Source organism: Ornithorhynchus anatinus, chromosome 13 (genome assembly GCF_004115215.2).
Source record: "Ornithorhynchus anatinus isolate Pmale09 chromosome 13, mOrnAna1.pri.v4, whole genome shotgun sequence".
Classification (NCBI taxonomy): Eukaryota; Metazoa; Chordata; class Mammalia; order Monotremata; family Ornithorhynchidae; genus Ornithorhynchus; species Ornithorhynchus anatinus.
This window is the reverse complement of record NC_041740.1, coordinates 35,831,374-35,856,885: the sequence shown is the minus strand read 5'-3', so window position 1 is coordinate 35,856,885 and position 25,512 is coordinate 35,831,374. Positions and strand designations below refer to the sequence as shown.

General features: G+C 45.5%; 2 protein-coding genes across 3 annotated transcripts in view; one reads left to right on the top strand and one right to left on the bottom strand.

Moving 5' to 3' along the window:
- ITIH5 (inter-alpha-trypsin inhibitor heavy chain 5) overlaps positions 1-2,165 on the bottom strand; it is a 53,460-nt gene extending 51,295 nt beyond the window's left edge. The window contains exon 1 of one of the 2 annotated variants that reach the window (XM_039913907.1): positions 2,147-2,165. Coding sequence is in view for 1 of the 2 variants with exons in the window: in XM_029077901.1 (XP_028933734.1) it covers positions 548-619 (72 nt within the window). In the remaining variant the exon portion in view is untranslated. Of the gene's footprint in view, positions 1-547; positions 660-2,146 lie in introns of those variants that run through there. The other variant, XM_029077901.1, reaches the window with a different exon arrangement.
- Positions 2,166-11,992: 9,827 nt separating this feature from the next.
- ITIH2 (inter-alpha-trypsin inhibitor heavy chain 2) overlaps positions 11,993-25,512 on the top strand; it is a 27,805-nt gene continuing 14,285 nt past the window's right edge. Inside the window, exons 1-8 of the mRNA XM_007656955.3 lie at positions 11,993-12,216; positions 14,481-14,555; positions 16,744-16,782; positions 18,435-18,607; positions 19,353-19,457; positions 21,537-21,699; positions 22,924-23,031; positions 25,169-25,297. Coding sequence (XP_007655145.1) covers positions 12,133-12,216; positions 14,481-14,555; positions 16,744-16,782; positions 18,435-18,607; positions 19,353-19,457; positions 21,537-21,699; positions 22,924-23,031; positions 25,169-25,297 — 876 coding nt within the window. The 5' untranslated portion in view covers positions 11,993-12,132. The remainder of the gene's footprint in view (positions 12,217-14,480; positions 14,556-16,743; positions 16,783-18,434; positions 18,608-19,352; positions 19,458-21,536; positions 21,700-22,923; positions 23,032-25,168; positions 25,298-25,512) is intronic.

Below are 25,512 nucleotides of genomic sequence, written 5' to 3'. Positions count from 1 at the left end.
GCTTGGGAGTCAGGGGTCATGGGTTCGAATTCCGACTCTGCCACTTGTCAGCTGTGTGACCGTGGGCAAGTCGCTTCTCTGTGCCTCAGTTCCCTCATCTGGAAAATGGGGATGAAGACTGTGAGCCTCACGTGGGACAACCCGATGTCCCTGTATCTACCCCAGCGCTTAGAACAGTCTCGGCACCTAGTAAGCGCTTAACAAATACCAACATCGTCATCGTTAACCAACGCCAGAATTATTATTATTGTCATCAGTGTGAGCGGGGGGGGGGTGGGGGGGCAAAGCGATGTCCTCTCGGCTTGGCCGTCCCCCCTCCCCCAAACTCCTCAGCTCAATGGGTCGATCGATGGCTCGATCGATCCTGCTCGCAGACCCCAGGGCCGGGGTCTGAGCCGATTGACCTTCACCCACCCCAGCGCTCAGCACAGCGCTTGCCCCTCAGCCAGCGCTCAGCACCTCTCCCGCTGGCCATCACGCCGGGGAAAAGGGGCAGAGGGGCGAGGGGTGGGTGGCCCCCGTCCCGTGCCCCCGGCGGCGCACTTACTTGGTCCGAGGGCGTCCCCCTGCCCTTGGCCCGGTCCGGCTCGGGGGCGTCCTGCCCGGCTGCCCAGAGCATGAGCCCCGGGCACGGCCCCAGCCCCGGCAGCAGCAGCAGCAGCAGCGGCAGCAGCAGCAGCAGCAGCATGGTCGGGGGCGGGAGGGACAGGCCGGGTGCCCGCCGAGCCCGGCCGGGGGGCGGAGGGAGGGCAGAGCCTGCCCTGGCTAATGCCCTGCTGCTGCCCAGGCTGCCGCCCCGCCTGGTCCCCGGACTGGTGCCCCGGCTGGTGCCCGCTGCTGCTTGCCCCGCTCTCTAGCCTGGCCGGGGCTGGCAGGGCGCCGGAGACACTGGAGAGCAACTCCCCCAGCAGCTCCCCCCACCCCCGGCCGCCTCCCTTCCTCCTCCTCCTCCTCCTCTCCCCCCGCCTGAGTCAGAGCAGAGTTCGTGCCCTGCCCTGGGAAAGGGGCAGAGGTGGGATCTACGGGGCCGCCGAAGACTCCACCTGCTCCCCCGCCCCCCCCGCCCAACGCGGGGTCTTTCCCACCTCCTCTTCCTCCATCAACCACTCGATCAGTAAGCCCGTCAAAGGGCAGGGACTGTCTCTATCTGTTACCGATTTGTACATTCCAAGCGCTTAGTACAGTGCTCTGCACATAGTAAGCGCTCAATAAATACTGCTGAATGAATCTATTTATTGAGCCCTTACTGGGCGCAGAGCACTGTGCCAGCGCTTAGTCCAGTGACTGGCACATAATAGGCACTTAAGTATCCCGGTTATCATTATTATTACAGGTATTTACCGTGCCCCAAGATATGCCAGCATCACTGTCTTTTTTTTAAAAAAATTCTCATTAAGCTGAACGTGGACAAACTTCTACAGATTAAAAACGAAAATATTTATGGGGAAGAATGCTGTGTGACAAGCCTTTCTTTACAGGGATAAATAAATCCTGATAAGTGTAAGCTAGCCAAAAACAGCAATTGCTACCACTCAGAGCTTCCCACTTTTCCAAACACTCCAGTTGTAAAAAGGCAGCTCGTTTTTGAGGCAAGATGCAGATGTGAAGTGGTTTCTGCCCGGGAGAAAACACTGCACTCCTCACGGGTACTGTTGGGCACAGGAAGACGGAGGGGGAGAGGGGGAGGGACTCAGGGCAAGTCAACACCACTACTAAAAGTCAAATTGGGTGTCTGTCCTGCTGACCTGGGGCTATCCCTTCCCTTTCTTCTTTTTCATTTGATACCCCCAGAACCCTATAGAACACTTCTGTGCAAGTAGATGACCCAGGAGATAGGTCACTCTCCGTCAACAACACCAGACAAAAGCAGTCTGAGTCTTTGACCATCACTAATCAATCTTCGTGAATGAAGAATGAGTTGGAGAAGGAACCCATTAAAGTTGACTACCACATTTAGAGCAGTTCAGGAAAACTGGGACTTAAAATCATCCTTACCTGCTCGCTACATGGAAAAGAGTGTCAGGCAAACCTGACCTTGCTGCGTCTGAACAGATTAGTAGGTTCGCAAATAATATCAAGTCAAGCTTGCCCTTGACATCCTCCACAGACACAAACCAATATCTCGCCATTCCATTTTGGGGCATACCTGATCGTTTCACTGGCCAGGCAAGGAGTTATCCTCCAGGTTTGCTCAGTGCATCTGGTATTCTGAGTGTCCATTCATCAGTGTAGGGCTTTTATAGAGCAGTGAGGGGTTGCAACTGGTTTCTCCAGGGCAACATGGCTAGAAGGGCCACATTTTAGAAGTTGACCATTTTTTTGTGGTTCTTGTTACTCCACGTGAAAACTGTACTAAATACAGGTAGATATAGGTAGCATAGTATAATCAGGTGTAACACAGTTCCTGTCCCACCTGGAGCTCACCGTCTAAGAGGGAGGAGTATTTAAGCCCCATTTTACAGATGAGATAACTGAAGCAGAGAGAAGTGAAATGACTTGCCCACAGTAGGCACATGGCAGGGTCTTGAATATAAGCCAGCTCCTCTGGTTCCCAGGGCTGTGCTCTTTCCACTAGGCCAAGCTGCTTCCACTTGATCTTGTCTGGCCAAGCTTCAGTGGCAAATCAATCACAGGAGTGAGCCTTCAGTGCAATTAAGAGCTGAGTATTGAAGCAGAGGAATGGGAGGAACAGGAAAAGTTAGTTCACGGCTTTTGCCAGAATATCCAGCAGACTTAGTTTTTATATGATGATATTCTTTCATTCATTCATTCATATTTATTAAGCACTTACTATGTGCAGAGCACTGTACTAAGCACATGGAAAAGCACATTGCAACAATAAACAGTGACATTCCCTGTCCACAATGAGCTCACAGTTTATCCCAGCTCTGCCACTTAGCTGTGTGACTGTGGGCAAGTCACTTAACTTCTCTGTGCCTCAGTTACCTCATCTGTAAAATGGGGATTGACAGTGAGCCTCACGTGGGACAACCTGATTACCTTGTATCTACCCCAGCCCTTAGAACAGTGCTCTGCACATAATAAGCGCTTAACAAATACCAACATTATTATTATTATTATTAGAGAGCTGGAGTCTAGAAATAGATTCCAGACAGTGGTAAAGTAGCTGCTCTCTAAAACTACCTTTTCACTATTTTTTAAAATAATTTAAGCGCTTATTATGTGCCAGGCACTGTACTAAGTGCTGAAATAGGTTCAAGCTAGTCTGGTTGGACATAGTCCCTGTCCCACATGGGGTTCAGAGTCTTAATCCCCATTTTACAGATGAGGTAACTGAGACACAGAGAAGTGAAGTGACTTTCCTAAGGTCACACAGCAGACAAGTGATATAGTTGGGATTTAGAATCCAGGTCCTTCTGATTCATAGGCATGTGCTCTATCCACTTTGCAATACTGCCTTTCCGTATTCACCTGTATTCCCCCTCCCAAGACCTCCTCCCAGCCTTTAAGATCAGTTGCAATTACCAGAAATCTCAGAAGCTTAGAATTTGAGGTTTTTTGGTGGAAGATAATGTGGACTAAGTGAGGTCTTGGGAACCTTTAGAGATTTCATAGCATGAAAATTGCTACATTTTTAATGATATCTGTATCTTGAGATTACACAGTAGGAGTAGACAGATCTACTTTCTATCAGTCCTCAGGGATGTAGAACTCGGGCCTGGGAAAATGAAGAGTTGATTCTTTTAGTGGTGGGAATTTCTTCAAGGTCTCGTGTATCCTATTTCTTCTAAATGCCAAGGGCAATTGTTCCTAACCTGTGATATTGCAAGTCCATATTGCATGACCTTGTGATGTTTTCTAATGTGACCAGACTCAGATGTGACCAATGAGAGCTTGTTGGAAGGCCCGAGGACTGTTTTCAGACTCTGGTTTGACTGCTACTTGATCCATCTCCGAGTGCTGGAAATCAATTAATCACTGGTATTCACTGAGAACATCCTATGTGCAGAGCACTGTTCTAAGTGCTTAGGAGAGTACAGTACAACAGAATTAGCAGACACGTTCCTTGACAACAATGAACTTACACTCTAGAGGGGGAGATAGACATTAATATAAACAAATAATTTAAAGATATGTACTTAAGTGTTGTGGGGTTGGGTTTGGGGCAAATACCAAATGCCCAAAGACCACAGATTCGAGTGCATAGACCATGCAGAAGGGAGAGCAAGCCGAGGAAAAGAAGGCTTAATCAGGGAAGGCCTCTTGGAGAAGATGTGCTCTTAATAATGAAATGCCAGAGTTATAGTAGTATTTATTAACTATAGTATTTTGTGCAATATTCTACTAAACATGGAAGGGACTTACAAGAGATGTATAAGAGAAGGTTCCTGTCTTCAAGGAGCTTAGTCTATTGTGACAAAAATAAATGCCTTAATTTACCGATACCCATCTTCTTGGCAAAGGTAAGATTTTAGTAGAATTAAATGAGAAGAAGCTGGGCTAGGGAGCAGACAAGAAGATGACTTTTTACCTATTGCTTGGCTCCTAATAAACAGTTAATAAGTACTGTAGTTATGATCCTTCCCACTTGCTCTTTGATCCATTCTCTCCTTGTCCAAAGCTCACCTCTTTGCCTTTTCTGTTGCCTATGTATGATATTTAGAGTACTGTGGTTTTGTAAATGATGACTTGATACAGTTTTATGCTGCAAAGTGTCTGGTTTTCCCAGAGGTCCCAGGTGAGAGAGTGTGGATGACTCAGTGCAAACTATCACCACTACTGGCAAAACGATTCAAGCACAAATGCTGCTGGATCATGGAGGAAGTCGTGCCCTAGGCAGCATCATCTTCAAATGGAAGGACAACACTACTATTTTTACTGCACTGGGAGAGAGGTAGGGTGCCTACCTAAGTCAAATGCCAAACCAGAGACCTACTGACTCTAAAGAGGAAAAAAAAGATCCAAGGTTATATTGTCATTTGTTAGGGTATTTGTTAAGCGCTTACTATGTACCAGGCACTGGTCTAAGCACTGGGGTAGATACAAAGCAATCAGGTTGGACACAGGCCATTTTCCAAATGGGGCTCACAGTCTTAATCCCCATTTTACAGATAAGGCAACCAAGGCCCAGAGAAGTGACTTGTCCAAGGTCACACAGCAGACGAGTGGGGGAAGCGGGATTAGAACACAGATCCTTCTAACTTCCAGGCCCGTGCTTGTTCCAGTAGGCCACGCTGCATCTTCTCTTAAAATCAAACTACTTGGGCTCAGTAGCCCAGAATCAATCAATCATGTTTACTGAGCACTTACTGTGAACAGAGCACTAAACTAAGCATGTGGGAAAGAGTTAGTATCAATCAATGGCATTTATTACATGCTTACTGTAGGCAGACGACTGTACTAAGTGCTTGGGAAAGTACAATACCACAAAGTTGTTAAACAAGATTACTGCCCTCATAGACCTTAGAGTCTACAATGAAGTATTAGAGTTAAATCAACTCAGTGATCTGAAGCCAGTTGATGTTGAGAGAGATATAATGGAGGTAGAATATCACAAATTCTTTGAGGGCAGAGATCATGTCTACCAACTGTATTATATTTTACTCTCCCAAGTGCTTAGTACGGTTTTTTGCACACAGAATATGCACAATAAATACCGCTGAATGATTGAGTGAATATTCAAAACAGAGAGGTCTTAATCCAGAGCAAAGGATCATAGATGACTCCTTTTAACATGCTCTGAAGGCTGATTTACAGGAAGTGAGTCTATTAAGAGAATTTGGATGGGTTTGAACTGCATTGGAAGGCCTCAATCTGGCTATGGACTCCACCTCCCTTCTTCCTTCCTCCACTCCTTTTCTCACTGCTTTAATTTTTCTTTGCATCAGGGCCGCTGCAAGAATGCCAATAACTAAACATACAATTAATCAGCAGGGCGTATCTGCTCCCAAAGACAAGTCAGATGCCTTCCAGGCACATTTTCTGAGCTCTCTGGAGAGCTGCTACAGAAATTGGCAGGTGTGTCCACGACTGGGTGTTAACCAAGTCCTTCAGCGTGTGTGTGGCCGTTGTGAACAGATGCACAACAGAGGCAAAACTCAACAACTATCTTTCCAGCAGGATGGGGTTGTTTCAGGGTGATGCTTGCCTCTTATTTTGAGTCTGTTGGATGCAGGGGATGGGATTTGGCCTGGAAATGAGAGGGTTGAGGGAAACCACCACACCTCTTTCCCTTCTTAATGCAAAGCATTTCCAGGCACCGATCAGTGTATCCTGTGCTTGAGGAGCACTTTGCTGAGAATTTGAGAAATTCCTAAACAAGGGGACATTGTTGTTGTTCAGGTCAGAATCCATCCTTCAAGTCAACTCTGATTCCATCCTCCTCCTCATCTCTATAGTTTCACCCCAGCCCTGCTGCCCAAAGCCACTACCAGTCCCTCTGTGCTTCCTTAAAGGGCAGCTTCCAGATTGCACACTGTTCATGCTCTCTACCTTTTCTCTCTAATCTGTTTCGAAGGTCTGCCTCTTCCTCTGGCTACTCAATCCGTCGGGAGTATTTTTTGAGTGTTTATTCTGTGCAGAACACTGTACAAAATGCTTGGGGAAGTTCAACAGAGTCGATAGACATGATCCCTGCTCTCAAGTAGTTTAATATCTAACAGAAGGTTTTACAATCCTGTTTGTAATCTATTCTTCTCCTCCATCTAAAGTTTTGTGCTGACCCTTACAAAGCCCAAGCCTCCCAGCCTATCTCTGACTGGAAGCCATGTGTCAGCCACTCAGTGAGCTTTTTAAGCCCCCTGCCAGGATCCTTCTTTATAAATATAGGGAGTAAGTCTAATATTGCTTGTTAAATGTTTATTTCTTTAAAAAATCTGGGTGAGATTCTCTCCTTCCTGCCTTCCTTTCGTATGCAGTAGCTCAATGTCAAGAATGACTCAGGAATAAGTAAAGTGATCCTTTGGCTCGCGTGTTCATATACACATTTTCATTATGAAATAATAGTCATTATGCTCCATCGGGTCCAACTCATTCCGTCATATTGTATTTTTCATTGTAGTTCTTGAATTGCCAGAAGAACCTTGGGGACCAGTGGTGGTGTAACTAAATTTGGAAAGTAAGGAGGAGGATGTGTAGCTGACTGTAACGATGGCTCGCTGAGGAGATGGGATACTGGATCACTTAAAGTGCCTTGAGCCTCTCTCAGCAAATGTGTTGGGTAAAGAGAAAATGTGTTTAAGCTATTAATAATGTCACAAGTTGAAACGTTTAACCATCTCATACACCACCCACCCTGGAAAGTGATTATTTCCCTAGACAACTATTGCCTGGTTTGGGGGTGGAGGGGGGGGGGGGTTGGCCTTTCCTGGATTAGAGTGATGTAGTCTTCCTTAGTCAAGTGATTAAAGAGAAAAGAATAAATTGTAAATATCCTAATAAATATCCTAAATATCCTAATAATGACAATATGTATTAAACACTTTGTGCTAAGTATGGGGGTAATCAAACAGTGGTATATTAAGCGTTTACTATGTGCAGAGCACTGAACTAAGCTCATACTCCCCTTCCCCATGCCACCCTGGAGTTTTGCACCTGCCCTACCCTGTGCTACTGGACAGGACAAAAGCAGCAGCAGCCCACGGCCACCCCAAAATTTAGACTGTTGGGAAGATAGTGGTGGTCACCATGGCTGTCGCTGTGATGTTGGACTCTGAGCCATAAGGAATCTAAAACTCTCCTTCCCTAGCGCTAGTACTCTACTGCCTCCTTGTTTTTATTTTTCATATTGATCATTGTCCTCATCCTTTATGCTTTCTTTCTGTTTTGATTGCCTCATCTTTCCTTATATATCTATCTCCAGATCCCTCTCTCTGTCTTACTGTGCACCCCTAGTGCACACCCGCAAATTTTTTCCCATTGCTTAGAACAGGGCTTTGCAAACTGTAGGCACTTATTACTACTCCTACTGCAGAATTTATGAGTATAAGGATAGAGAATAGGATTTTTTTTCCATTTTCTTGAAATTCTGACTTAATTCCAACCCAAGCAGTTTGGCCTATGCATTGGCCTGAGAGTCAGAAGGTACTGGGTTCTAATCCAGGCTCTGCCACTTGTTTGCTGTGTGAGCTTGGGCAAGTCACTTAACTTCTCTGTATCTGTTACTTCATCTGTAAATGGGGATTAAGACTGTGAGCCTCATGTGGGACATCGACTGTGCCCAAACTGATTATCTTATACCTACCTCAGTGCTTAGTTCAGTGTCCGGCATATAGTATGTGCTAATTAAATACCATAAAAATGCTCAGTTTCTCTCAGATCTGGTCCATTCTCCTCCAGCCTCTGGGCCTGTGACTTATGATATTTTTTCTGGCTGCACAAAAATCAGTCAATCAATGACATTTATAACAGATTTTTGAAGAAGCCTGATGCGATTTATGTCTTCTGGAAGACATACAGTCACTGAGGAGGAATCTTTTCTGTCCAGTCTCAATGAGCATGTTGGTCTGGTTTCTTTTTGCTCTCAGACACTTAGTACAATGCTCACTATATAGTAAACACTTAGTAAATACCATGGATTGATGGATTGGAGATATTGACATTTTATTCCTTGGGTTGGGGATCTTGTGAGTAAAACAGTCTCATCTACTGTTACGCTGTAGTGGAAAGGAGATAACCAAGGGTATTGGGTTTGCACTGGATAGGCCGGTCAGCTCCGACTCACATTTGTCGCCTCACAAAGGAATCATAAACCAGCCCAACAAGGCGGCAAGGCCACCGTTGAACACCTCGCTTCTTGGAGTGGAGCAGAAGACAAAATCCGGAATGGGGCAAAACATTTTGACCTTCACACGTATCCAATGTCACGGTAGTTGTAATCCCATAACTCTTCCCTCCTCTGTGTATTTATAGGGAAGCAGGTGGCCCAGGGGAAAGAGCACAGGGTTGGGAGCCACTTGCCTGCTGTTTGACTTTGGGCACGTGAATTTATTTCCCTGTGTCTCCTTTTTTTCAATCTGTAAAATGGGGGCAAAACACCTATTCTCCCTCCCACTTAGTAAGCCCCCTGTAGCGGAGAGACAGTTTTGGACTTGATTGTATTATATCTACCCCAGTGCTTAGCAAGTACTCGACATATTGTATGTGCTTCCCAAATACCACAATTATTGTTTTTCACAGCTCGATAATCCCTCCATGATGAATGAATAAATTGTCTTTATGACCGTTGGTCCTTAACTTGTCCGGCCTTAGACTTCGTTCAAAATAGGTGGGCGCCTTACACCATCTAGTGGTTATACATATTGCATCGGGAGGATGTCAAGCGTCCAAGTCCACTTTTCGGAAATAGAAACTCAGATTTTTCCTTTTTCCTCTGTCTTTTTTCATCCGGGTTCCCAGGTCAGGCGAGGACCTCTGGATTCAGGGCCAACAATAAGGAAGGGGAGGAAGCAAGAATATTTGCCCATCGGGGAGCTTGGGCAGGACAGGGCAGAAGTGATCACTGGAGTCTTTCCAGTTTTGTTTTAGAAAATGGATAAAATCATGTCATTGGTTTTCCTGGACAACCTAGTATCAGTAGAAATCACCGCGAAAGGTTCTGAAGCCGCAAGAAACATTCAGTTCTGGGGATTTTATCATTGTAGAAATAATAATAATAATTGGGGTATTTGTTAAAAGTTTATTGTGTGCTAAGCACTGTACTAAACGTTAGGGAGGAAACAAGATCATTATGCAGTCACAGTCCCTGTTCCACCCAGGGTTCAAACTCTACCACTTAGGCAACCAAGGCAAAGAGAATAATAATTAATAATTATGGTACTTGTTAAGCACTTACTATGTGCCAAGAGCTGTTCTAAGCACTGGGGTAGATATAAGTTAATGAGGTTGTCACAGTCACTGTCCCACACTGGGCTCACAGTCTTAATCCCCATTGTACAGATGAGGTAACTGAGGAACAGAGAAGTTAAGTGGCTTGCCCAAGGTCATACAGCAGACACGTGGCAGAGGCAGGATTAGAACCCATGTCCTTCTGACTCCCAGACCCATGCTCTATCCATTAGGCCATGCTAGACTATTTCATTTTCAGATGGTATGGGAGTTAAGCTGAGTGGTTTAAGGCCTTTATGGGATTGATTCCTGGGCCTTGAGTAAGTCACTTAATTGCTAGGGGCCTCTGTTTTCTACCCTGTAAAATGGGTATTAAATGCCTTTTCTCCCTCCCTTTCAGACTGGGATCCCTATGTGGGACAGGGACTGTGTCCATCCTGATTATCTTGAATCTACTCCTGTGCTTAACACAATGTTTTGCATATAAGAGGTGCTTAAGAAGTCCTGCTATTATTATAGTGGAAGTTAAGCAGGAAAGGCCACTTAACACTTAACACAGAGCAGGCACTCAGGCGTTCGTTTGGATGGGGTGGGAGCAGGAGACTGAGATCCTGGTGGCCTGGATACATAAACAGGTGACTGATAACAATCGGGTAGGAGGGGCTGTCAAACAGGATGTTATTTTGGAGGGGAGGGGAGCCAGAGTATATGGTATCAGTGTGAACCAAGGGGTGTGAACCAAAGTTTTTAGTCTAAATGAATCCCAAAATGGAGGCAGCAGGAACCCCTTGAAAAGTGCAATTTGAATAACTCCCGTTAGTCTGCCAGCCACGGCTATGCTGCGTTCTTCCTCAGAAAAAGTGTTGCAGGTTCTTAAAAATGGGAGCGGGGGAAAGCCAAGATCTAGAGCTGCATTTCACCCAAAAGGCAGCTCTGACATCCCAACCACATGGAAAATCATGGTGCATAAGAGATTTTTGATATGGCAAACTCCAAATTATCTTCACCAATGGAGGGGAGAAGACTATGCTCCCCCAAGTGCTTAGTACAGTGATCTGACACAGTAAGTGCTCAGTAAACACCATTGACTGGTAATTATCAGTTGTTGATAATTCAAACTAATCCCCAATGAGTTCTATTCCCAGTCTGGGGCTATTTCTCCCCACTTCCACCGCCCTCCGGAAAATCTTAAGGTGAGGCTGCAGGCACCCCAGCCACCCACTACACTACTGTGCCCCCAGATGAGGCCCTAAGTGACCTTGGTCAAGTCACAACTTCTCTGTGCGATTATCTCATCTGTAAAATGTGGATTAAGACTGTGAGCCCCATGTGGGACAAGGATTGGATCCAACTTGATTAACTTGTATCTCTCCCAGCCCTTAGAGCAATGCTTGACACATAGTAAGTGCTTAACAAATAGCATAATTATTAACAATGATAATAATAACTCATGCTCATTGCTGCCCATCCTGAGGCTTGCCCCTCTGGCAGTGTCCCCACCCCCAAACCAGAGCTAACTCACTCAGAAGGCAGACTGTGGCAGTGGAGCTCCATGGAAAGAATATAATATTGGGAGTTAGAAGACCTGGGTTCTAATCCAGGCTCTGCCACTTGCCTGCTGCGTAACCTTGGGCAAATCACTTAATTTCTCTGTGCCTCAGTTTCCTCATCTGCAAAATGGGGATTAAATACCTGTTATCCCTTCCCCTTTAGACTGTGAGCCCCTCATGCGACAGAAGCTTTGTCTGATCTGATTGAATCGAATCTACTCTACTGCTTAGCTCAGTAATAAGTGTTTCAACAAATACCATTACTATTCTCATTATTTATTATACAGTTGGAGATTATTATAAGGTTCTGATCTGCCAGATCAAGTTACCAAGGGAGCCTGAGAAATCCCCTCTCCCTGAGATTTTGAAGACTAGTTCTGACACGGTTATGGGGCTTTTCTGTTTGGGCCTGGGGAATGGATCAGGTGACCTTTGAACCCCTTGAGTTTCAAAGATTTTACTAGAATGACAATGCCAAGAGAAACCCAAGTCCATGATCTGGAAGTAGCTTGATTCCTTTGAAAATCACTGCATTTTTTTCCCCGAGCCGATGCCACTCTGATCTCTTATCACAGCCTTGGTGGCCGAGCCCGGCTCTTCTGTTTGGACAACCCCGTCACCTCCGTGGCTTACATTTGAGCTCTGAGAACAAATATTTGTCCCATTTCTGAACAAAGTTTGAATCCTTTCCCCCCTCTCTTTTTAAAAGAGATGCCTCCCCATGTCATTCCCTGAAATTGGCTCAGTCAGGGGAGCACAGTAGCCCCAAGGAGCCTGGGGCAGGTCAACCACAAATATGAAATTCTGCATCTGTTTCTTGGCCTTTGCCTTTCTTTCTGAGCTACACAGCCTGGAGGTCCCGACAAACGCCCTTCCTGACGTGAGTATCGGTCCTGAGCCTCGCTCGTTAGCCACGCTTCCTTCCCCTGCTCCTTCATTCATATCTGCATTCTGCTCTCGTCATGGAGTCCAATTCTGTTTGGCCAGTTCTTTATGGTTTGGGCCTCTGTTTCAAATTCTATTCCTTGGTAAATATCAAATATGATGAGAGCTTCTATTGAGAGGGAAGGTGATGTTAACTGTGTTGTTGTTCAGATATGCCAAGGCAGAAGAAAGACAAAGGAACGAAATCTATTAATAGCCAGTCAAGTTACTCCAGAAATCGTGCTACATTACATTGGCTCTCTCACCTCCTCCTCTTGGTTTTGAAGACGAATAGGTGTACAGGACCTATTATTCCTCGTATGAGTTTGGCAAATTGTTGTGAGTCGTGATCCCATTATCCTGGACTGAATATGTAGATGCTTATCATTACTAATGATGAAATTGAATGTAAGCTCAATATGGGCAGGGACTATGTCAGCTAATTCTCTTGTATTCTCCCAAGCACATAATAAGCACTCAGTAAATACCACTGATTGATCAATTGGTATTTATTAAGTGCTTACTATGAGCCAGGCATTCTGCTAGGAACTGGGATAGAGGTAGTCAGATCAGACACAGTTCCTGTATCACATGAGGCTGACAGACTAAGAGGGAAGGAGAACAAGAATTTAATCTACATTATACCCATAAGGAAACTGAGGATCAGAGAAGTTAAGTGGCATGCTTAAAGTTACATAGCAGATAAGTGGCAGAGCTGGAATTAGAACCCAGGTCCTTTGACTCACAGACCCATGCTCTTCCTAGTAGGACACACTGCTACTCATGCTGCTTTTGGATTGAGGCAGAGAAACTGGCTACTTGGGAACCTTATTAGTGTAAATCAATCAATCAGCAGTATTTATTGAATGCTTACACTGTACTAAGCACTTGAGAGAATGCAATACAACAGAGTTGTAGAAATGTTCCCCGCCCTCAAGGAGCTTATAGCCTAGAGTAGGGGACAGTTATTAAAATAAATTACAGATATTTACATAAGTGCTGTGGGGCCGAGGGTGGGGTGACTGTCTTTACCCTGTGGGGATGGTAAAAATTACACTGTGGTCCAGATGTTTGAAGGCGTTCCCCCGGTAACCCCTCCTGAGGCTCCTGGGAGTCGATATTTGCCCCAACTGAACTCCACAGGAATTTGAGCCAGCGAGATCTTCTCAATACTACCCTTTATTTCTTCTCACAACATCCCTGTGAGTTGGGAGAGCCAGAGATAGTTACTTTACTACTCTACCCCTTCCATTTTACAGATGAGGAAACTGAAACACAGAGAGGTTAAAGAGACTCATCCAGGGTCTCAAGACAGACCATTGGCAGAGCTGAGACTAGACCCCAAAACCCTGGACTCTCAGTGTACCAACTGAGGCCAAAACTCAGTTCCTTCCGAGTACTGTCCCAATCCTGTTTCCATTAGCATGGGACCAGGAGTCAAGAGGACCAGGGTTCTAATCCCAGCTCTGCTACTTGCCTGTAGGTCACCTTGGGCAAGTCATCAATTCTTTGTGCTTCATTTTCCTCATCTGCAAAATGTCCTGCTTAAACTATAAACCCTGTGTGGGACAGGGATGGTATCTGATACAATCATTTCAAATCTACTCCAGTATTTAACAGAGTGCTTGGCACGTAGTAAGTGCTTACTAAAAGTCACTATAGATTTTATTATTAGTATAATAACTATTATTAATAGTAACAAAGCTCACTGGCTCAAATCCCTAACTGGTCAGTTGGTGTGGATACTGAATTAACTAGGTAGACACAATCCAGTAAAGTGAAGGGGTCCCATGATGGCATCCAGCATGTTTTGCAAGGGCAACAATAAGATGGGTTTTTCTGCTTCCCATCACTCAGATTTGATTGTCAATCATATTTATTGAGTGCTTACTGTGTGCACAGCACTGTACTAAGTATTTGGGAGAGTACAATGTAACAGAGTTGGTAGACACATTCCCCAACTGCAGTGAACTTGAATCTAGAGCTGGTGTTGGCTTAAGCCGTGAGAGCCATCTTGTGTTAAAATTGTTAAAAAGTTCCAGCTGACAATTCAGTTTTTGGGCTTGGTGGGCTACCCGCACCCCTCTCGACTTTTGTCGTGTGATGTGCGGCCGAGGGTGGGGTGAACATTAAGTGCTTAAGGTTACAGATCCAAGCACCTAGGTGACATAATTGTTGTCAGCCGAGTCGCTTTCAGAAGATTTCCTGTTTCTTTTACAGTTTGTCGATTATGACGATCTCCTGGAACTAGCCCCTGACAAATTTCATATAACTTCAAGGAACCAAAGACACCAGGTACAATAAGGGTAAAGCCTAAAGAGGGAGCTGGGGGAAGGTGAGCATAAACTCCCTATGAGCAAATAATATTTCTTGTACTTCTGTTATACTTTTCCAAATGTTTAGAATGGTGTGTGCTTCCCAGTGGATGCAACCAAAAAAAGAAAGTGCAAATGAAACTGGCTTATGTTGGATGTTTTGGAAGACAACATGGCCTCATGGAAAGAGCAGAGGCATGAGAGTCAGGAGACTTGAGTTCTAGTCCCAGTTCTGCCAGTTGGCTGCTATATGATCTTAGGCAAGTCACTTACCTTCCCTGTGCCTTGGTTTCCTAATCTATAACTTGGGGATAAGATACTTGTCCTTCTAAGACTATAAGCCCCGCATGAGACAGGAACTTTGTCTGATCTGATTAACCCAGAGTTTAGCACAAAGTTTAGACCATTGTAAGCACTTAAATGCAGTCATCATCATCACCCATCTAATATTTATGTACTGCACTTACATACATATCCTCATATCCCGTTCCTATCTGTAGTTTATTTTAATGTCTGTCTCCCCATCTAAACTATGAGTTCCCCATGGGCAGGGATTTTTTAAAGGGTATTTATTAAGCACTTACTATGTGCTAGGTGCTGTATAAGCACAGGGGTAGATACAGGATAATCAGGTTGGACACACAGAGTCTCACATGGAACTCAGTCTTAATCCCCATTTTACAGATGAGGTAACTGAAGCCCAGAGAAGTGAACTGACTTGCCCAGTGGTGACACAGCAGACAAGTGGTAGAGCTGGGCTTAGAACTCGGGTGCTCTGCCTCCCAGGACCATGCTTTGTGTCTACCAACTTTACTGTATTGTATTCCCCTAAGTGTTTAGTACAGTGCTCTGCTCATGGTAAGCACCCAGTAAATACCATTAGTTGACCGATTTTTTGCCACTTTTGGAGGCCGTGTTAGAGACGGTACTAGGCTGATCCTACTGAACCTTCCTAGCTCAGTAATGGCAATGCTTATGTTCTTACGGACTCCAATTAATCACCTGCCACTAACCAGTAACCTTGGGCAAGTCACTTAACCTCTCTGAGCCTCAGTTTTCTCATCTGTAAAACAAGGTGATCGCCTTTTATCTTACAGGCATGTAGTAGAGATAAAAATCAGGTAACAGAGGCAAGGTTTTTTTTGAAAAATCGAAGTGTTTGATAACCTGAAAGTATTTCTAGAATTATTATTATTAAATTCTGCTCTATATAGAACTGCAAGAACTGTGGAAGAGAAAGCCTCCTCTTTTCCTCCTTCTTTTCCCTTTTAACCTTTGCCTCACCAATTGTGAAGCAAGAGATGAGGAAGCTGAAAAGAATTCTTTTCCCCACATATATGTGGGTTGTGTAGCTTCAGCTCTCTTGGCTGAGATGAGCCGCGATGTTTTGCGGTGAGAATTGAGTCAAGCAATAATAATAATAGTGGCATTTGTTAATCGCTTATTATGTGCCAAGAACTGAGCTACATGCTAGGTAGGTACAAAATAATAAGGTCAGAACAGTCCCTGGCTCACATGGGGCTCACAGTCTAAATAGAAAAGAGCAGGTATTGAATCTCCATTTTACAGATGAAAGAACAGAGGGCTGGAGAAGTGTAGCAACTTCCTCAAGGTCACGCAGCAAGCTGGTGACAGAAGAGTAAGTAAATCCAATCTCTGTCAAGCTCTTATGGGAAACAGGCATAAAGATACTTCTCCAAAGACTAATAGAATTTCATTCCCAGCTTCCTTATCCTGCTCCTCTAAGGGATATTTGAATTGCTGGAATAGAGATTGGAGTTTCTCTGGTGGTTGTTGAATCCTGAGACTACTTCAGTGCCCAAAACTAATCGGCACCTACAAGGCACCTCACGAGTTTATTCATTCATTCATTCATTCATTATTTAATGAGTGCTTACTGTGTGCAGAGCACTGTACTAAGCACTTGGAAAGTACAATTCAGCAATAGAGACAGTCGCTGCCCATAGCGGGCGGCGGATGCCTGAGCTGGTAATAATAATTATGGTATCTGTTAAGTGCTTACTATGTGCCAAGCCCTGTTCTAAATCTTGGGGCAGATACAAGATAATCACGTTGAATATAGTCCCTGTGCCACATGGGGCTCACAGTCTAAGTAGTGAATTAACCAGATGGTGAAGAGTAATTATTGATCTAACTTCCTTTCTCAGAGAAGTATATCCAGTAGTCCTGAATCTGAAGAAGAGCAGGTAAGTTTTGTTTTTTTTTCCTACTGAAGTAGGTGACATTCTGGTGGAAGAATGATTTCTAGGTTAACCATTGTCTAGAAATCAATCTGGTTGTTTTCTTTATCATAGTCACTGAGCCTGTGTTTACCTGCCCTTGGAACCCTGCCTTGCACAATGGTGGAAGAGTTAATAAGACATCTCTCTGACACTTTTTAATGCCATTTGTTAAGCACTTACTAAGTGTTAAATACTGTTCTAAGCACTGGGCTAGATTCCAGTTTATCATGGTGGTTACAGTCTTTGTCTCACAATGGGGCTCATAGACTAAGTAGGTTGTGTTTTTTTTTTAAGTGGTATTTGTAAAGCCTTACTATGTGCCAGGTACTTTACTAAGAGCTGAGCTTGATATAAGGTTGGACACAGTCTACAGAGCTCACAGTTTTAATCCCCATTATGCAGATGAGGTAAATGAGTCACAGAGCGGTTGTGACTTGCCCAAGGTCACACAACAGACAAGTGGTGGATTCAGGATTAGAACCCAGGTCCTCTGTCTCACAGGCCCATGCTCTTTCCGCTGCTAGGCTCCTAGGCCACACTGCTCCTGGCAAAAGTACTGTAAGCTGAATTTGCCAGTCAGTGTGCAATTCCTTTCTAACTTGGAATTTTGGCAATATCAGAGAATACATGTATATTTTTCCCAGCACTTAGTACAGTACTTTGCACATAGTAAGTGCTTAATAAATAATATTAACACTATTCATTACCCAACTTCCCCTGCTTGCTCTTTTCAAAGTAAAATTTAAAACTAGCAAACACTTTTTGGATGATAAGTTCATGGGAGGAGAAGAAACTTTTAAATCCTAAATAGCCCATGACCCTTAAATCCTGAAAATATAGTTTCTGGTGACTAGGAAACCATCAAAAGGAGGTCAGTTCTATTATGCTTAGAGCTCAGTTCAAGGGAAAGAGAGAGAAGTGTATATTACTATTTTTGACTGTGAAATGCAAATCATAATGGAATTTACCTTTCAACTTTATTACTTATTACATTCACCAGGCTGAAAGGTCAGTAGATTGTAAGCACCTCAAGCACAGGGACCATTTCAACTTTTCTAGTTTGTCCCCAGTTCTTGTTCAGTGCTCTATTCACAGGTAGTGCTCCATAAATACTGATAGTGAAGTCACAACAAATCATGAGTAAGATCTGCATGATGGTAGCACAACGTTCAGGAAGCAAGAAATCAAAGGAGGAAAAGGGACTATGTTCATTAGTTGCTGTTTAAATAATAGAGTACATCAGTGCTCCAGGAATATCTAAAGACTTAGCACAGAAGTGGTGGAGAAAGAGGAGATTAGAAATTAATCGGGGAAAGCCTCCTGGAAGAGATCGATTACAGAGGGGGTTTAAAAATGGGGAGAACTGTAGATTAAGGAAGGGCTTTAAAAATGGGGAGAGCTGTTGTCTGTCGAATTTGAAGGGGGAGGGAGTTCCAGGCAGAGGAAAGGGTGTGGGCAAGTGGTCAGCAGCTGGAGAGATGAGAGTGGGGCCCATGAGGCTAGCATGAGAGAAACATAGAGTGCAAGCTGAAGTGTAGTGGGGGAAGAGAGTGGATAAATAGGAAGGAAAGAGTGCTGATTGAGTGGTCATGAGTCCTTACTTTGTTGTGTTGCAGGTGGATGGTGATGACCAGTTAATGCTTTACAGTTACAAAGTTCATTCCACTGTGACTTCCCGTCTGGCCAACACCATTGTGCAAAGCAAAGTGGTGAATAACTCTCCCCGGTCCCAGAATGTAGCATTCGATGTACAGATGCCTCGGGGGGCCTTCCTTAGCAACTTTTCCATGTAAGTACTCGTATCCTAAAAAGCCAACATTTTGGCCTTTCTCCCCCACTGATACCCAGAATCACCGAGTTTGTAGTGGGAACCCAACAAATTGGTCTCCATGGCTCTTTTCTACACAGATTCTATATTTGACTCTTACTTTGTTTTAGAGGCAAGGTGATTTACTATTGCTTTTTTTTAATGGCAGTTGCTAAGTGCTTACTATGTGCCCAGCACTGTATTAAGCACTGGGGTACATACAAGTTAATCAGGATAGATTCAGTCCAAGTCCCACATGGGGCTCACAATCTTTAATCCCCATTTTACTGATGAAATAACTGAGGCACAGAGAATTGAAGTGACTCATCCAAAGTCACACAGCAAAGTGGCAGAGCCGGTATCAGAACCCAGGTCCTTCTGACTCCCAGGCCTGTGCTCTATCCACTAAGCCTTGCTGCTTCTCTTCCGTTTCCACCCACTTCTGAGAAATGGCATACCTGCTGCTGCTCCATCTTCTCTAGCTGGCTACCCGGGCCCCTGGGGAGGAGAGTTGATCTAATTAGGTAGGTCACTGGCTGGATAGAGAGGCATCAAGATGATGGGTGTCTTTTAGAGCAGGACAAGACAATGAAGTCCAGTCCATTTTCCCACTAGAAGTCAAGGGTTCAAGCTGGCCCTTTTTGGAGAAGGGCTACCCTGTGTTTATTTTCCTGAAGCAGTCTATCCTGGGCTCTGACCAAGCAAACTCTTTCTGTCTTTCATCTAGGACTGTGAACGGGGTGACCTTCACTAGCTCGATCAAGGAGAAGTCTGTGGCCCGAGGCCTCTACGCGCTGGCCCGAGCAAAAGACAAAAACACTGGATTGGTCAGGTAATGGCAGCTGAGAAGAGACACGTTCCCTACTCTTTTGGTTCCATGATTAAAGAACCTTCCTTCCCATCCTGGAGGTTAGACACCTGCTACCAATTCTCAACTCTTACGGAGCTGATAAACCAACTGTCATGCAGCCAGTTCTTCTATAATGCAGGCTTGGATTCTCAAAGAATTTCAGGTTTTTGAAAACTCATATTATAGTCTGTTCAATTTTACCTTCATCATGAGTGTGTGCAAAACTCCACAGCACACTGTGTCCAGAAAGAAGCACATTGTGGGAAAAGTGGAAGCTTTTCATCAGCAGAGAATGTGTCATTTTGGTATTCTATACCTTCTAAGCATCAATATAACACACTGCACCACATGGGCAATCGGTAATTCCTCAACAGCATTCCATCCACCATGCATCACACCCACCCATGTTATGGGAAAACTAGCTGGTGCTGTAGCCTGTCATCCAGTTATGTAGGTGAGGCTTAATTCAGCCAATCAAGCAGCTGCTGGAGAACATTCCCTGGGTCCAGTCAGGAGTGAGATCTGGGATGCAGATTGGAACACACTCAGCTGGAGCTTCAGGATCCAGGAAGGAGGGGGTGGACTAGCCTTAGCTCACCTACAATTTGAGAAGCAGCGTGGCTTAGTGGAAAGAGCATGGAGCTGGGAGGCAGAGGACCTGAGTTTTTTCATGCTATTTAAGTGCTTACTGTGTGTCAAACACTGTTCTAAGAGCTGGGGTAGATGTAAGTTTATCAGGCTGGACACAGTCCCTATCCCACATAGGGCTTGCAGTCTAAGTAGGAGGGAGTAGGATTTCATCCCCATTTTACTGTTGAGGAAACTGTAAAGTGAGGGTTAAATCCTACTCTCTCCTCTGATTCCCAGGCCTCTGCTCTTTTCATTAGGCTATTAGGCTTCTCTAGTTCTAGTCCCAGCTCTACCAATTGCTTGCTATGTGACCTTAGGCAAGTCACTTAACTTCTCTGTGCCTCAGTTCTCCTATTCTCCCTCCAATTTAGACCCTGAATCCCTTGAGAGGCAGGGACTGCATCCAACCTAATTTACTTGTACCTACCCCAGCACTTAGAACAATGTTAGATTGGACACACAGTGAGAATCTAATGAATACCATAAAAAAATATCGGGGCTGCAGCTGACCTCCTTTCAATCAGGTAAACCCCTCCAGGCAGGTTGACTGAAATCAGCTAGCCAAACTGAAGGGAGACACCTCCCCTGCCCCAGCACAGATGGACAGTTGAAGTTTTCTGACACCCAGGACTTAACTTTAGATACGGATGTTTATTTTTTACTTTTATCCTGCTCCATCAAGGCTTAGGAGAAGGAGGAGGTGGAAGCAAAAGTCTGACTTCAGCAGCGTGGCCTAGTGGGAAGTACCCGGGCCTGGGTGTCAGGAGACTTGGCTCGGCCACTTGTCTGCTATGACCTGGACGAGTCACATAACTTCTCTGGACTTTGGTTTCCTCACCTCTAGAATGGGATTCAATACCAGCTCTCCCTTCTCTGGGACTGGAAGCGGCGTGGCTCAGTGGCAACAGCCTGGGTTTGGGAGTCAGAGGTCATGGGTTCGAATCCTAATCTGCCACTTGTCAGCTGTGTGACTGTGGGCAAGTCACTTCTCTGTGCCTCAGTGACCTCATCTGAAAATGGGGATTAACTGTGAGCCTCACGTGGGACAACCCTATTACCCTGTATCTACCCCAGTGCTTAGAAGAGTGCTCTGCACATAGTAAGCGCTTAACAAATACCAACATTATTATATACGGGACAGAGACTGTGTCTGATCTGCCCCAGCTGTTAGTAGAGTATTTGACACATAAGTGCTTGTTAGTTTCTTATTGGGTGGTATGTGGGGACTTAGTTTGCCTGAGCTTTCTCAGCCCCATCATTCTGACCAGTTTAGAGTTGGCTGGGGCTCATTCGGGTGGCTTGATACAGCCCTTCCTGGGGGCCAGGGGCCAGGGAACGGGGCTATCCTCGCCTCTCCCCTCGGAGTAGCTGCAGCCCCAGGAACGTGTGGTTCTGGGTGACCGCTTCCTCCACCCCTCACCCCCCCACCAGGAGCAGCGGAGCGGATATGGAGAACTTTCAAACAACGGTGAACGTGCCCCCGGGAGCCAAGGTGCAGTTTGAAATTCATTATCAAGAAGTGAAATGGAGGAAACTGGGTGCCTATGAGCACAAGGTGCACCTGAAGCCCGGCCAGCTGGCCAAACATCTAGAGGTAAGACCCAGTCTGTGAAATGGGGGCATCTTGCTGATGTGGCTCCTTCCTTGATAAACACTTCCTGTTTGCTCTACTGAACCACGAGGGAAGGGGTTTGGGAATCACATCCATTTGCCTTCAGGACTTCCGCCACCTCCGAGCTTCAGCCTTGACTTGCTCCCGGCTTCCATGATCTTGCCTTGGCTGCTAAGGCTTCTTTTCTGCTAATTTTGCCATACTGTACTCTCCCAAGCGCTTAGTACAGTGCTCTTCATGTCATAAGTGCTCGATACTGCCACTGATTGATTGATTTTTTCCCCATGACTTCTCCGAGGCTAGGAAGATTGGACTTTGGCAAGTGCACATAGAGGTGGCTGCTGGACCAAATTCTTAAAGGGAAGGGTTTTCCCCCTAAATCCGTCCAGTAGAACCTTCATCTCTCCCTTGCTCTGATCTTTCTTGCCCAATGGAGGTGGTCACTGTGAGGATCAGGGTGGAAGAGAAAGAAATGCCCAAGCGGAGAAACGGTCAGAATTCCTTGCCCTTTCTTTGAGAGAGAGTCCCTGGCCCCCCAAAGGGGCTTTCCAGACCATAGAAGGAACCGCCCCAAATCAAAGGGGACCCATAGGGACTGGACCCTGAAAGCTCTGAGCCTCCATTCTCCAGCACCCCAGTTCACTTCTCCTTCCCGAGTCAGCCATCTGGGCTGTACTTTGGATCCCAGTAAGGGTATTTCTGGAGAAGACCTTACCAGACGGCCTCCTACCTGTCTCTTGTTCTTGATTTTGTCACCTTTCTCCTCCAGCCACCATCACTTTTACTAAACCACAACCCTCCCCTTCTTCAAAGCCCTGCTGAACATCAATCTCTTCCAAAAGGCCAGACGAGACAAAACACTAACCATCCTGATCGTGCCACCCCTTTGTCCACTTATATTCATTCTTCCTATCCCCCCAGCGCTTAGCACAGAGTTTGACATACAGCAAGGGCTTGATTAAAAACCATTATTATTTATTTTTCTTTTCAGGCTCTTTCCTACTGTTTCCTATTATTTTCTCCATTAGACTACAAGGTACTGGAAGGCAGGGATCGTATTTAGCACTTCTTTTGTGTGTTTCCCAAGCACTTTATAGGCATTCGATCGGTAACGTTGGTGGTGATGATGAAGATTTGGTAATAGAGGAGGATATAAAGACCCAAGCATCCTCAAAACCATAAAGTGATCTTTTCTCCTGCCTCCAGGTAGATATCCACATAATTGAACCGCAAGGCCTTAGTTTTGTCCATGTTCCACATACACTTGGGGACCAATTTGAAGGAATCGCGACTCTATCTCAAGGCAACCAGAAGGTACAGTAAAAACAGAACAGGAGTCCAACTGAATCTGAACCCTAACCTTATCCTTCCTCCTCTGGACCCAAGGAAGACTGAGTATAGTGGGAGGCAAGTCTACACAGCCTGGGCACAACATCTACACCAAAGAGCAACAGCTTGGCCCAGTGGAAAGAGGACGGGCCTGGGCTCTAATCCCGACTCTTCCGAATGCTTGCTGTGTGACCTTGGATAAGTCACTTAACCTCTCTGTGACTGTTCTCTCTCCTACTTAGACTGTGAGCCCCATGCAGGACAGGGACTGTGTCCAATCTAATTAACTTGTATCTACCCCAAAGCTTAGGACAGTATTTGACACATAATAAGAACTTAACAAATATCATTTAAAAAAAAGCAGCACTTTGAGTTGTACAGAGTGAAGGAGTGGGTGATGACTGGATATTAAATCCATAGATCTGTTACAGCTAACTGTGGCTCTGTGCTTCAGTTTCTCCAAACTACAAAACCAAGGCTAAAGATGCAACGTACTGAGGAATCTTGGAGTTGATTTTCCACCTGGGCAGCCAACCCCTGGGCAGAGGGAGAGGCTCCTGCTTGCAGGATTCATGTGACTTAGTGGAAAGAGCAGGGGACTAGATTTTAGTACTCGCTTTACCACTTGCCTGCTGAGTGACCTGGGATAAGTCATTTTACCTTTCTGGGACTCAGTTTCCTCATTAGTAAAAATAAGAGTAAGAGGATAATAATAATGATACTTGCTAAGTGCTTACTATGTGCCTAACACTGTTTTAAGCACTGGGTTAGATACAAGCTAATCAGCCAAGACACAGTCCTTGTCCCACATGGGGCTCACAGTCTAAGTACGGTGAAATGGGATTTAATCCCCATTTTACAGATGGGGTAACTGAGACAGAGAAGTGAAGTGACTTGCCCAGGTCCCACAGCAGACATGTGGCACAGCCAGGATTAGAACCCAGGTCCTTCTGATTCCCAGACCCATGCTCTACACACTAGGCTAAGGTGCTTCTCAAGGTGGTTGCTCCTCCCTCCCCCTTGGACTGTGTGTTCCATGTGGGAGAGAAACTGTGCCCAATCTGATTATTTTATATCTGCCTGTGCTAGCCCAAAGCAAGTGCTTAATAAATGCCTTCATCATTATTACTGATACAGGAAGGAACTTGGGCTAGTTTGAGACAGCTGAAGGAAAAGATAATGAGGGCAGATTGAGAAGAAGTTAGGAAGCTGACATGGGAGCCACCAATTCTTGACTATTCCCTCTAGTAAGAAGTTATGGGAACCAATAATCTTAAAAATCATATTTTTAAGGGCTTATTGTGGTCTGTACTAAGCACTGGGGTCAGTACAACGTAATCAGATTGGACACAGTCCCTGTCCCACAGTTGAGACTCACAGTCTAAGTAGGAGGGAGAACAGGTATTGAATCCCCATTTTACAGATGAGGAAACTGAGGCAGAGAGGAGTTCAGTGACTGACCCGAGACCACACATCAGGCAAGTCGGGGAGCCAGGATTAGAACCCAGTTTCTCTGGCTCCCAGCTCCGTGCTCTCCCCGCTAACAAGCTCTGTCTGTGGGATGGCTAGTTAAAAAGGGAGGTTTGTTGGACTGCCTTCCTTTTGGCAGAGCCATGCTCTCTCCTGCTCCCCTCTCCAGGCAGAGCTATTGCAAGGGGAACTCATCTGAGGGGGCACAAAGGCTGCAAAGCCTAAGTTCTCCGCAAAAGGAAGTGAGGAGGAAGTACTTTAGGACAATTAGAATGGGGGAGGGAGTCCTGCCCGAGTTTGCTGGAGTTTGCAAGCCTCCTGAGATTTGCTGGGCAGGAAAGGAACCCCCCAGGGTTCTCCAGGTATGGAAAGGGCCCCACACCAAGGGTTTGTTGGGCAGGAAGAAAGCCCTCAGAATTTGCTGGGCAGGGAGAGAGCCCATCAGAATTTGCTGGGCAGGGAGGACGCCCCCGCGGGTTTTGCAGTTGTGGAAGAAGTCTCCCTGGGTTTTCTGAGTGGAGAGGCAATCCTCCCACACAAACCTGGGGGTTGCAGGGGAAGGAGGGAGCCTCTCATTCCCTCTCCTCACAGCCCAGCTCCCACACCTGTCCTCACCCTCAGCCGGGACTCACTGACCCCTGCTCTTTTCTAGGCCCACATTTCCTTCAAACCAACCGTGGCCCAGCAGCGAAAATGTCCCACCTGTTCCCAGACCTCAGTAGAAGGAGATTTTGTGGTCAAGTATGATGTGGAGAGAGAGAAGAAATCTGGGGAACTGGAGGTAAGGTTCCAAGGACTTAATCAGGGGAGGTGTCTAGAAATAGTGAAGGGCAGGAGAACTCTCCTGTCTAGATACCCCAGTGGCCATTGAATCTGGAGTCCTGTTACTGTAGCGGGACTAGTCAGGCTGAGGAAGGAAGAGACCAAGTTTTCCCAAGGAGGTCAGAACACTGAGAAGCATTTTAGCCCCGATCTTCTGGAAAGGAAGGTGATGGG